Below are 12,916 nucleotides of genomic sequence, written 5' to 3'. Positions count from 1 at the left end.
CCTCATGGGTTGAAAATGCGTATTTGTAAAGAGTGTATCGATACCTGATGAGAGTGGTATCGATACCTTAAGGGATGGGTATTGGTACCTTAAGGATGATATCGATACCCTTTAAACATCGAATGCCAGATTGGTATCGGTACCTTGAGGAGGTATCGATACCCTTGAAACATCGAACCTTATTTCGGTATTGGTACATGCAAAGGTATCGATACCCCTGAAAGGTGGTATCAGTACCCTTAGGGTGGTACCAATACTTCCAAGCATTAAATGAAAAGGTAAGGTTTCTTGTATCCCAAGTTATTATGATTTGATATAATTGAGTTAAGAATGAAATTGATTTTAGATTATTTTGTGTAGCGGTTGAACGTAATTGATTTCTACTTAGCTTGGCATTTTGAGTATCGATTCAAAAGGATTCAGATTAGACTATAGTGAGGCAAAGGTGAGTGCAACTTCTCTTTCTTGTAATAGAGTTGAGGAAGGCTTGCGATAAGCCAACCTCCGTATTTTCGATCGAAAACTTTATATTTATTTTATGTTTTATTTCAATGTTTTATTCAATTTCCATTATACAAACTATGTTTTATGATTATATGTTATGGAAATGTGGACCTTGAACAAGTGCATGTGAACAAACTCTATGAGATAGAAACTATGTGAATAAGAAACACTTCGACTATGGATTGAACATAATTATGTGATTAATAGCCCAAAGTATATGTATGAGGATTAGAGGTATAGTTGGTATGCCAAGAGTCGAGGGTCTATGTGATCATTCGGGACAAATAGGTGACACTTCGGTACAAATTACGAGTTGTGGTGACAACATTAGTGCACAACCTTATAGTACTCAAATACCTAGCGTTCTCAGTAGTATACTTGGGCAAAGACATACTAAGTGAAACTAATAATAAGTATATTTTGATATGAAAAACAATGGAAACTCTTTGTAAAATATTTTGAATAAAACAAATAAGATTTTGCATAATAAGTTAGCACTAATAGTATTGTCTCACTAAGTCATCGACTTAGCGTGTGTTTTCTCACGCTAAGGTTTGAAGAAAGTTGAAGATTGATTGGGTGGAGGATAGCATAGTCCACTGAATATCAGATCAATACAAATTAAATGTAGGTTTGCTCATTTTGTAAAATGTTGGCATGTATTATACGTTTAACTTGAAATGCTCTGATCGATTTTGTAAACTTATATATTTTGTATTTTGTAAACTCTTACTTTTGATTATCTATGTACATTATTAAGATTTTATGTGAAATGATTTTCCATTTAGAATGGTTATATTTTCTTATTCTTGATTTGGACAATAAACTTTAAATTTATTACTATTTGTAAATTTTGTGTATTTTGAAAAGTCAAATGTGACACTTCGGATTCGTATCTGAGTCGGGTACGGGTCAGGGGTGTTACATGCAGACTGTTTTTTATATTAATCCAAATGAGAATCTATAAAACACTCGAATCTAAAACCTTAAAATTAAGGTTGATAGAGCATAAGGAGAAGAATTTCATCTCCTTACTATACACTTCAAGTTATCATATCAAAATTTATTGGTAAACTTGTGGGATTGATATACAAATTTCCTTCATTTCCTTTTCATACAACTAATGTTGGGCATATAATGTTAGCTTTGAAACCCTCCTTTCTTTGCCAAAGGGATATTTGAAAATGGTAACTCTTTGCCTCATTTCCCTGCCAAAAACCCAAATTTTCTGTAACTTATATTAATTCAGTTTGAGTTTTGATCTTTTATTTTTACAATATTAAACTAGATTTTCTCAAACTCAAACCGAATTGAATTACATGTTATAATACTCGATTTCGGTTTATTCAATAACCTGAACTATTCGAGCATAAACACAATATGAATCATCACATAATGTAATGGTTAACAATTTTAGTCATTGAACAACTTTTCGGGTAAACTATACGTTTAGTACTGAAATATCACTTTAGTTCTGTTTTTGTCATCAAAGTGTATTTTTCTCTTCAAAATCATACTTAACGTTACATTTTGGTTTCATGTTAGTCACTCACCATTAAAAAATAACAGAAATGCTGGCATTGTATTATCTTATGGTGACACATCATCATCACCGTTAATTTTTTAACGTCAATTGACCAAAATGAAACCAAAACTACACGTTAGGTATGATTTTAAAAAATAGTTAGGTGATCAAAAAGGAACAAAATTGATAGTTAGAATATTAAACATGTAGTTTACCCTAACTTTTTTGAGTTTAAATTTTTATTTAAATAAAAAATTAGGATTAAATTATTTTTTAAAAAAATTGAGGGACTAAAATACCGAATTCAGAATAACTTCTGGGCACAAGTGCCTTTTTTCATGCCCTAAATTACCTTTACCCAAGCTTGTTCGTCGAGCTGCTTGCCGGATATGGTCTTCATTCCTTTGCAGGAGTACATCAACTTGATCCGATTCAAAGACTAACGGTCCCGAATACCTAACTTTTAACTGATGATTGGAAACCTAGATTAATTAAAGAGCAATAATAATCAAACAAAATATGAAATTTTGATAACATTTTTATGATGAATTATACAGATTGTTGAAACTGATTTCTTACCTTGTTTTTGTGTTTAGTCATCAGGTCATCAAGAGGAAACACCTCAATGGCGTCAAAGAAATCTGCTTTCTCAAGCTTGTTTTGCTCTTCTTGATCAATTCCACCTTCAGAAACATCTTGATTTTCTTGTTTTGATGAACGGAAGATTTTATCTGCATTTCTGAAAATGAAGCTCGATGAATCTGGATCAGTTATTTCACTGATCGAACTCGGTTGGTTATAAGAAAGCGTAGATTTCACATCTCTTTGCTTCTTTGCCCACGAAAAGCTGTTCGATCCCGTCGCCGGTGGCGGAGCGGTGTAAATATCGCCTTGAGACACCGTTTTCACTTGCGACATCTCCGATCTCGTATCGAACGGTTGATTCAGACCTTTGGGTTTCGGATTACTTGCAGTAACTTCATTGTTTTTGCCACCGAATCGTGCATTGTTCTGCTGATCTTGCATGTACAGAATATGAAAAATACATGGTCATTAGGTGTTTGTGCTAATGCAATAGTGGATCAACATCAGTTTTGGGGGTTGCAGAGACCTCTATCGCCACTGTTTTATCGACATTGTTCGCTTCTTGCATCGTATTACGAGGTCGTCTTGCTTTTCTTGTTACTCCTACTGGATCTCGAAGTTTAGCTCCAAACTTCTTCCTGAATAAGACACGATATTAGACGCCGAGAAGCCAACAATGAAGCGAACTAACATGGCATCCGAGCTCAATTATAAGCATGCAATGAACTAAATTCAGCCGAGAAGTTCACCTTCGCAAATCATCTCGCTGTTTGGCGTCGATTTCTTTATTAGGCGAATACTTGGGCATGCTTGAAGGGTCGCTGGGGTACGGCTTCGTGTGGAAATACTGAAACAATCGAGAATTTGAAACGGATCATGACCCCGAACATAGACCGCGCCAAAAAAACAGATCATGAACATGAAATAATCGAGAACTGAAAGCAGAATCTATTAGTGGCGGTGGGACATTTATATTTTTCTTCTTTTTTGTTACCTCGGACACAAGCGAAGAAGATGCAGACCCACGCTTGTGGGGTTCAACGGAAAGCATAGTTTCCAACAAGTTCAATGCAGTTGTCGGGATTTCTTTGCACCTTTGTCGGAGACTGCTTTCGTACGGATGTTGGGGCTTAAACATTGTGGAATGAGGAAGTTTGAGCTTTTTCCAATACTCATCTGGTGGCGAACCACATAGTTTGAAGATTTTGTGGAGTTGTTCAACCTGCCAAAAATCACATCAGTATGTTTGATTATTAGTATTCGACACTAGTATTTTCATTGTCCTTTAAGTCACCTCAGTTCTTCCTTTAAGAATAGGTTTGCCCATAAGAACTTCAGCAAAAACACAGCCAACACTCCATAGATCCACCGAGACGTCATAGCTTGTGGATCCCATCAAAAGCTCGGGAGGGCGATACCAGAGAGTGATTACTCGGCTGGTCAATTGCTGTTTGTTCTTCGAGGTTAAGATGTTTGCCAATCCGAAATCCCCCAACTTCAAAACACCTTCGTTGTTCACCAGAATGTTGGATGCTTTGATGTCTCTATGCATTACACCTCGCATATGGCAATGCTCAAGCCCCATCAATAGCTGCTTCATATAGCACTTCACCTACACAATTAAGAGAAATCTGAACTGAGCTTCTTAAACATTCAAGATATCGTTAATCATATTCCCGTACTCATGCCGGATCGGAGTATGTGTTAGACGAGGATATTGTAAGGAAAATGAAGAATCGAAGAAAAATCTATGGTTTCCATGTATGTATATCAAGAGTTGCAGAATCAAACCTGAGCCTCGCTGAAGTTGATATCAGAACAAGATGTTAGACCCGAAAGATCATGTTCCATGTACTCGAATACAAGGTATATAGTGCTTGAAAACCTTGATGTGATCACCCCTTCCAATTTCATGATATTCGGATGGTTCAGCCTGCGGAGGATCATTATTTCTCGAGCCATAAACCGAATGCTTTCGGGTTGAAAGTTATTGAACCGCACCTTCTTCAAGGCAACCATCCTCCCCGTTTCGATTTCGCGTGCTTTGAACACACTACTGTACGTGCCTTGTCCGATCTGCAAAATACAAAGGGTGTGATTGAGTTCATATTTTGACACTGCAAACACATCCATTTATGCAATGTTTGTAATTAATATATATATATATATATATATATATGGAATGGCGAAAATATTAAAAACCTTGTCCAGCTTCTCAAAAGAATCAGCCTGCAAAGGAATCCAACCATGAACAGCTTCAGCAGCGGCCGAGCTAAGCCAAGAAGGCCAACCGGCGGCGACATGTTCAGCCTCCAGAAGCCTCTGAGAAAAGCTCAATTTGAAGCTAAAGGAGCCGCTCTTCCTTGCGGAACCCTCCCTCTTTGATTTCTTCAACTCCCGGTTTCTCTTCTGGTTGACGATCCTACCGTTTTCCTCCAATTTCTCATCATCTCCATCGACCTCTACCCTCCCAGATTGTTGCTTGTATGATGAAGAAAATGTGAAGCCATGGCTGTTTTTGTGGACCAATGGAGCAGGGGAGGCTGCCACCATCCTGTCATCGCCACCATCGCCATGTTTGGAGCTAATGCAACCCATTGTCCAGCTCGAGAAACCAAGATTGACCCAGATCAAGAAAACAGGTCTGGGTCAAAAATGGAAAATCATCCCCTCATCAGAACAAAAGTGGAACCATTTTTAACCCGAGGGGAAAGAAAACAAAGAGAGAAGCGGGACGAAAACAGAGTTACCGGGAAGAAACAAAAACAGAGGGAAAACAGGGGAAATTGAAAGGAAAAAAAAACAGATTTTGTTTGCGAAATCTGCGGAGGGAACATAAGAATTAGCAAAGGAAAAGAAATGAAAAACGGGATAGATTAGAGAGATTCGTGGGTCCATAATAGAATTTTCGGGTTTTCTTGTTCTTGCAAAAACTTTGACGACATGAATTTACGTGCAATTTGATATTCAATCTTGCTTTTTTTAGACTATCACGGACACATATAGGATATCGATCATGCGTCGGATCGTTAATGAAATGTAATACCATATAGTTAATTTTTAAACGGTATATCGTTTAAATCAATGGGTATTTATTTTCTCTTATTGTAGCATTAAATTTTAGTTTTAACTTTAATTATATGCTATTAAATTTTAACTGCTTGGTAACATGAATGAATCTTTTTGTCACTGTGATGATGTGAAAAATATAAAATAATTTTGGCGTGATTATCGTTGTACGAAATGACATTATCTTAGGCACTGAAAATTAGGTGTATATCAATTTTGCAGCTAAACTTTTAAAGGACTCAAACTTTTGCACTAAACTTTTTCAATCACCATTTGCAACCAATCGTCGCTCATCATCGTTTTTCTTTTGCAACAAGATCGATATCAGAATGTTCACATTTCACCCTCTTTCTTCTACTAGGATTGGTTTTAACGAAACCCACTCAGAATCGACGAAAATCTATTTAAAAGTTCAACTTGCTAATACTTTGATCTCCTCGATGATCGTCTGATGAATCTAATTCTGAGGTATGTTGTTGATATTCTCGAAATAATATTTCACATCGTTTGAATTTTTGAAATAACACCCAAAATCTTTCAAATCTAATAAAACCCTCAAACCTATAAAAATGATAATTTTCAATTTTATTCAAAATTTCAGTTCAGTAATCAAATTTGAATCAAAATCAGATTTAATGACAATTATGTATTGACATTAGCCTAATTTTTTGGATAAAATTGAAATTTTAATTTGTTTATTAGAAAAATAAAATTTTTAAAAAGGAAAAGAATTTTACATAATTTTCACACATATGACTTATACTAAGTTGTACCTTGAATAGTTTGCATAATTTGATGAAAATAGTCATTTTCATAAAACAATTTACATCAACTTAATAAAAATAATTTTATATGAATTTAAAATATTTTATGCATATTTTGATAAAACAATTAGTTTGCTAAAACTAATTTTTTATTAAATTGACATAATTATTTTTATCGAATTAAATCAACCGATAAAAACAAACTATAAAATTGATATTAGTTCTTTTAAGTTTCCACTAATATCGATGTCAACTATTTTATTTTTTTTTTCTCAAAAGATAAAAAAAATATACTTTAAAATATCATAAAATATTTAAAAATCATATATACGTATTATCAAAAACTGTAAAATTCATAAAAGAATGTTAAATACTTATACATAAAATATAGAAAAAAAGTAAAATAACTAACTTCGGTTTAATAAATTACAGAATATATATAATATTTACATGTTCATATATTTTAATTTATTTTTTATGTGCGTTTGTATCGTATCTTAACTCGACCTATATTTTATGTAGTTTATAATTAAATATAGATTATTCACTTAAAAATGAATTATTGTATGTATTATACAGAGATTAATATAAATGTTATATTTAAAATTTCAATGTAATCTTTTTAAGCGTTGCGAATAATAAAATTGCTCAAAACTTTTTATTTATAAAAAAATAAATTCAAATCTTGATATCTATAATATAATATTATTATTTCTCTTTTTTATCTTCCCCGTTCGAAGGATAAAAGGGTAAAGTACACAAGAGGACCATAAACTATTCTCAAATGTTGTTTTAGTCATTGAACTTTCATTACCAAATGATCATTAAATCTATCTAATTGTTATAAAACTGTCATTTGATGTTTTATAATAATTTGATAAATTTAATAACTATTTAATGATATTTTCTTTAATATGTGGTGACAATTCATAACAGTTCGATAATTATAATAATTATTTTATAATTTTTAAAAATTTAATGGTTAAAAATATAATTTAGGTATAATTTAAGTTCCTCTTATGTATTTTACCGGAAAGAAATGCTAGGTAGAACAACTTTTGATTGACTAGGTGAATAGAGATGGGATCTACTTTGGAATTGCTTATTATGGATGTGGTAGGCCAACTGTTTAATTGATTTTAATGATTGATTAATTAATCTTTTAATCATTTAGTGGATTAAGATATTATTATTATTATTATCATCGTTGTTGTTATTATTATTATTGAAGCGATTTTAAAGTGTTTGGGTTGAAGTTTTGATATCAAGGATTTGTTGTTACATCTCTCGATGGGTCCATGAATGCTTTACTATAAAGAAAATATAATTAAAATACTCATAAAATAGATTAAAAATATTTCCACTCCTAATTTCAAAACTCTTTTTTAGCTATGTTATAATGACACATTTTACTCTATTTTTGTGGTACGTTTCATCTGTTTTATGATAGATATGCGATTATGTAAAGATTCTTATGTCACGTGTATATGATTTGCGATTGTTGGTAACTTTTCAGTGGTTAGATTCCCTTTTGTAGTCGTTTGTTGGTGTATTCAGATCTATTTTGAGAAGCAACCTATAAATTTGCTTTGGTTCACTTGCCACTCCATCATCTCTAAAGTGTCTGGTTGAATAGAGACAAAGAAATAATATTGATGATTACTGGGTTACTATAAATGATGTACGTCAAATTCAAAAGAAGGCTTCAAGTGTTATTGCGCCTTTGGATTTTTATTTTATTTTATTTTATTTTATGTTTGATTTCTTTTTGGTGAAAATAGTCCCTAAAATTCTCAATTTGATTGGTTGTATTGCTAAGATTGTATTTTCTTTTGTTTCAATAAAATCCATTATTGTTTCAAGATTTTTTTAAAAAAAAAAACTTTGTTAGGACTTTATAAATAAATAAGGAAAAAATACATTAAAAGTCATTAATTTTTCTCAAATGAATTGTTGATTATTAAACTTTCAAAAATTATAAAATCTTTATTAAATTTTAAAGTGTTACAAAATGGTCACTTTAAGGTTATAATAATTGCAAATTTTCAATAAATTATCATTATGTAACAATTTGGTAAATTCAATGACCATTTTGTATCAGTTTAATAAATTTATCAAACAATTGCATAATGATCATTTTGTAACTGTTTGATAAATTTAATAATCATTTTTTGTAAATTGTGAAAGTTTGGTGACTAAAACAATCATTTGAGCACAATTCATTGTTCTCTAATGTACTTTGCCCAATAAATAAACACTTAGACTTTCATATAAATACTAGGTTAAACTATGTATTTAGTCAACCACCTACTCTCGCGGTTTCATTTTGGTCACCCAATTATTTTTTTTCTCAAAATTATACCCAACATTATGTTTTGGCCACCATTCGTTAAAAACTAACGGCGATATTGATGTGTCACCATAAAATAATGCAATGTCATCATTGAAAATTCAAAAAAATTGTCTCGTCAATATTTACGTTCATTTTTTAACGATAGGTGACCAAAACAAAACCAAAATGTAATGTTATGTATGATTTTGAAAAAGAAATAATTGAATGACCAAAACAAAATCGAGAGAAAAGGTGGATGACTAAATACATAGTTTACCCTAATCAACTTTAAAATATTTTCAGATTTAATTTTTAAAAGAAAACGATTTATTTTTCTAAACCGATATAATTACCCAAAACAATCGACCCAGTTTTCATGAGGTCATTAAACTCACAATTTAATGCTCTCAATGGCTCCAAACATATAGGAATCTATCAGAGCATGTGAAAAGGGTCTTGGAAGAACATTAAGAAAGCAATTACAATTATCCTATAGCAAAAATATTTCTATTTTTTGGTTGAAAATTATCTTTGTTCTTTATTATATAATAACAGTTTCATATTCAAAAGTAGTAGTTTTGATCGGAAATAAGCATCAAGTATATCCATTGCCACAAGCCTGCAGGAAAACCTGGCCAATTACAAACAAACAAGCCCAGAAACTTCCACCGAATATGCGTTTTGCATCTCAGTATCTACAATCCCTTCTTTTATTCGTCAACCATCCAAGAACACAATACATATTACACCATTACTTATGAATCACAACATGCAAAACTGGGTTATTATCATTTGATTTCCTTTCGTGATTGTTTGACCCTTTTTTGTCAATATACTTGTTCATTTCATAATCGAGTTAGCCGGCTGTGATCGGCAGCCAAACTTCCTATTAATAACTTTTAGTAGAGGAGTTCACACTCTTACTTGCTCCTCTTTTAGCCTTAAAACTGCTGGCCCCTGGACATTTTTTCCAAATTCCATCTCTTGAAGCAATGAATGCTTCTCGGAGACCACATCGTGTTGTTTCGGGGGAGGCAAACTGTTGTTAACTGTGTTGTGGCTGCTGTTTCTGGCCGCTGGGACATCGTGATTGTGTTTCCCCTCGTATGTTGTGATGACAGCTTTGGGATCGGAATAAGCTCTTTCCACGTGCTTCCTAACTTTGCACCCTGGACTCGTGCATTTGTAATAGCTCCTGTAGGAACAACATAGATGCATCAGAAATACCCCAAAGAAGAAAAAGGAAAATGAGCAATTGCAAGTACAGCAGCTTGAAAGCAAAAAGAATATAACTAGAAGGACAATGAAGCGGATCATGGGCATATGAATTAACTGGACCGGACATACTCGATCAACTCATAATACCACAGGCAAAAATGATTCAAAAGGGTTCCTCACCACAATGTAAAGCAACCATCGAGTATGTACCAATAATAGTTGGCCCGATCATTGAAATGATTCACGAAATTAGATCAAACCTTTTCTGGAGGTCGATACCCAGATATATCAAACAATCAGTTTGACATTATATAGCACTAGGAAGTTTATACCAGGAGTAAAAGATATATGTAAGATTTAGTGTATCTTCAAACGATCGAAGAGTTCAAGATTGCCAATAGAATGGTTTTCCGGGAGAAAAACGCTTTATGAACTAACAAGATGTTGAACAGAGAGGCAACTGTAACTTAAATAAATCGAGAATATGTTCATCAAGGGAATTCATGCAATGATGTGATTATTCGAACCGTAGACAAATAAACATATATATACAGGCATGCAAATATAGTCCATAGTACCTTGGATGAGGGTTCCCTTTGACAACTTTCTGTCCATATTTGCGCCACCGATAACCATCATCTAAAAGGTCAACTTCACTTCTTGTTTGCACTATAATTTTTGAGTCCATGACCGTCTTGTGTGACAACATCACTGCAGCTTCTCCTGAAGAATTCCTGCAGTCAAAAAGTACAAAACTCTCAAAACTACAAAGATTGAAAAACTGAAAATTTCCAAACCAGTTTCAAATAGATCTGAAACTTGCCTTCTTTTCAGATTTGGTTCATCATCGTCTCTTTCTTCTCGACTCTCTTCATCACATCCTTCCTCACCATCACTAAATCCAGATAATTCCACAGATTGAGTAGATTCATGATTTTCCCCCGGTATGGAATGAGCTGGTACAATTTCTCTTAAGCTGTTCAAATTTCCAGCTACACCCTGAGAACCTAGTTCCAGATTAGCCTGTGAATTTGTGTTTCCATCACCTCCACCCTTTGCTTGCCTATTCGGTTGAGGCTTTTCATGATTATGAACGCTCTTGTAAACAATTTCAGTTATGTGGCCCTCAGCAGATCGCTCGACTATCTTTTTGACGGGACAATGCAGATGTGTACATTTATAGTAGCTTCGTGGGTACTCGCAGCCTTTAATATGCTTCTGCCCGTACTTACGCCAGTTGTATCCATCTTCAGCCGGTTTATCAACAGCAATAGATGGCTGATTTTTTTTATCGAATTGAGAAGCTTCTGAGTATTCCATTGCCAAACTTTGAGGGTCAGAGACCGAAAGAGGCATCTTCTGTGATGTTTCTTCAGTATTAATTGATGGATGAGGGTTTGATGGTTCCAAAGGCGCTGCTACTGATAAAGTTTGGTATTCCGGTTGTGTACGCACATGAGATTGGACTAGGGCAGCTTCAGCTGTAACTTGTGCCAATGCTTGCTGGTGCGATATTCCGAAAGGACTCTGCAAATATTATCAAATGAAAAAGTCCGATTAACCCATCCTCATGAAAAGAAGAATACAAAGAGTTATGATAGATCGCTAGTTATCAAATGAAAAAGTTCGATTAACCCATCCTCATCAAAAGAAGAATACAAAGAGTTATGATAGATCGCTAGCGATTAACAAGGAAACAAGTCACAAAGTAAACTATGATTGTAATGAAAATAATCCCTTTTTAAAGCTTCCATGTTCAATAGCTGTAATTGACATAATACTATGAGTTCTATATTGATCGCCGAAGCAAAATGAAGATACCGACATCTAAGGGTCGTGAATTCAAATCCAAATTTAGACCACAGTAATCGATCCGAACAAGTTACAGTGAAAGAATATAAGATTCAGTATTAACATCTCAAGCAACATTTGACCCAACAAAGGAGTTCACAATTCTCAACTGTTCAGCATGTAATCTAGATGCAGGCCATAACAAGTCATCATAAAATAAGATTAATCCCCATATTACTCAGATTCGTGTTTGACTGTCGGATACATACAAAAACCCAAATCATTTGCCTTAATTAAAGCAATTAAACTTACCTTTCCCTCTAATTTCCATTATCACACACAAAGAAAAAGAAAACCCATAATCAAAACATCAAAAGCGAACTTAAATTACCTGAGGAGAAAGGCAAAAGAAGCCAGGAGAGGTGAGCAAACCAGAAGGGCTTAAACCGGGAGGCACGGTGAACAAAGGAGAATTACCAACAGTAAAATTCAAAGGTCTACTTTGCTTAAACCCAGTGTTTTTTTCACCTCCACTTTCAAAACCCATTTCCATAAACGAGCTGTCCATTGGATTGTAAGGAAGTTTAGCCCCGGGTGAAGCCATGGCACCTGCTAAAAGCTGAGAGAAAGGCCTATTTGTTGAGTCAGGGTCCGAGAAAAAAGATGAAACAAGAGTCATAGGCCCCGGACTTAGCCCCGAACCAGCTGGAAATAACCCATCAATGGCTGGTCTTGGTGGTAAAGTTATTGTGGGATATGTTGGAGCTGATAGCTTTGATCTTTTCCCTTGCTCCGCCATTTTCCCTCTGTGTTTCTTCTTCCCTTGTTTTTCTCAGTTCATAAATCAAGGGTAAATTTTGTACTTTTTGCTTTCTTTTGCTTCTCTCTGATTATTTAACGTCTTGTTTTTTTTTCCGTTTTCTTCTTCTTCTTTCCTTTGTAAGTGGTTGGTTCATCTGATAGTTTCGTGTTATCTTCATCTTTGAGTGCAGAAAGTCTAAAGATGAGAATTGAAAATGACATTTTAAAATAATAATTACTAATTTTTTATATGGGTATAAATCATTTATACGATATAAAAATAAAAAAGAATTTTTTATTTAAAAAAGTAAAAAGAATTTATATTAA

General features: G+C 33.8%; 2 protein-coding genes across 4 annotated transcripts; both read right to left on the bottom strand.

The window, feature by feature from the left end:
- Positions 1-1,704: 1,704 nt before the first annotated feature.
- LOC120140327 (protein IMPAIRED IN BABA-INDUCED STERILITY 1-like) lies at positions 1,705-5,442 on the bottom strand. The gene is made up of 9 exons (XM_039155311.1): positions 4,817-5,442; positions 4,406-4,690; positions 3,909-4,226; positions 3,609-3,836; positions 3,364-3,461; positions 3,140-3,252; positions 2,609-3,051; positions 2,382-2,496; positions 1,705-1,712 (listed from the first exon to the last, which is right to left on the bottom strand). The coding sequence occupies exons 1-9, from the start codon at positions 5,210-5,212 to the stop codon at positions 1,705-1,707; spliced, it is 2,004 nt and encodes a 667-aa protein (XP_039011242.1). The 5' UTR covers positions 5,213-5,442.
- Positions 5,443-9,580: 4,138 nt separating this feature from the next.
- Positions 9,581-12,779, bottom strand: LOC120140373 (probable WRKY transcription factor 3). Of its 3 annotated transcripts, XM_039155360.1 has the most exons (5): positions 12,720-12,779; positions 12,180-12,649; positions 10,821-11,524; positions 10,576-10,731; positions 9,692-9,974 (listed from the first exon to the last, which is right to left on the bottom strand). In XM_039155360.1, exons 2-5 carry the CDS (start codon positions 12,585-12,587, stop codon positions 9,692-9,694), a joined length of 1,551 nt encoding a protein of 516 aa, XP_039011291.1. In that variant the 5' UTR covers positions 12,588-12,649; positions 12,720-12,779. The 3 variants fall into 3 exon arrangements, with proteins under 3 accessions (XP_039011292.1, XP_039011291.1, XP_039011293.1); XM_039155361.1 differs by lacking the exon at positions 12,720-12,779 and having other exon boundaries at positions 9,581-9,974; positions 12,180-12,587; XM_039155362.1 differs by lacking the exons at positions 9,692-9,974; positions 12,720-12,779 and adding an exon at positions 10,064-10,167 and having other exon boundaries at positions 10,547-10,731; positions 12,180-12,691.
- Between the last annotated feature and the right edge of the window lie 137 nt (positions 12,780-12,916).

This window comes from Hibiscus syriacus, unplaced genomic scaffold (genome assembly GCF_006381635.1).
Source record: "Hibiscus syriacus cultivar Baekdansim isolate YM2019G1 unplaced genomic scaffold, ASM638163v2 tig00110783_pilon, whole genome shotgun sequence".
Taxonomy (NCBI): Eukaryota; Viridiplantae; Streptophyta; class Magnoliopsida; order Malvales; family Malvaceae; genus Hibiscus; species Hibiscus syriacus.
The sequence above is the reverse complement of the archived record's forward strand: the minus strand, read 5'-3'. Positions and strand labels throughout refer to the sequence as shown.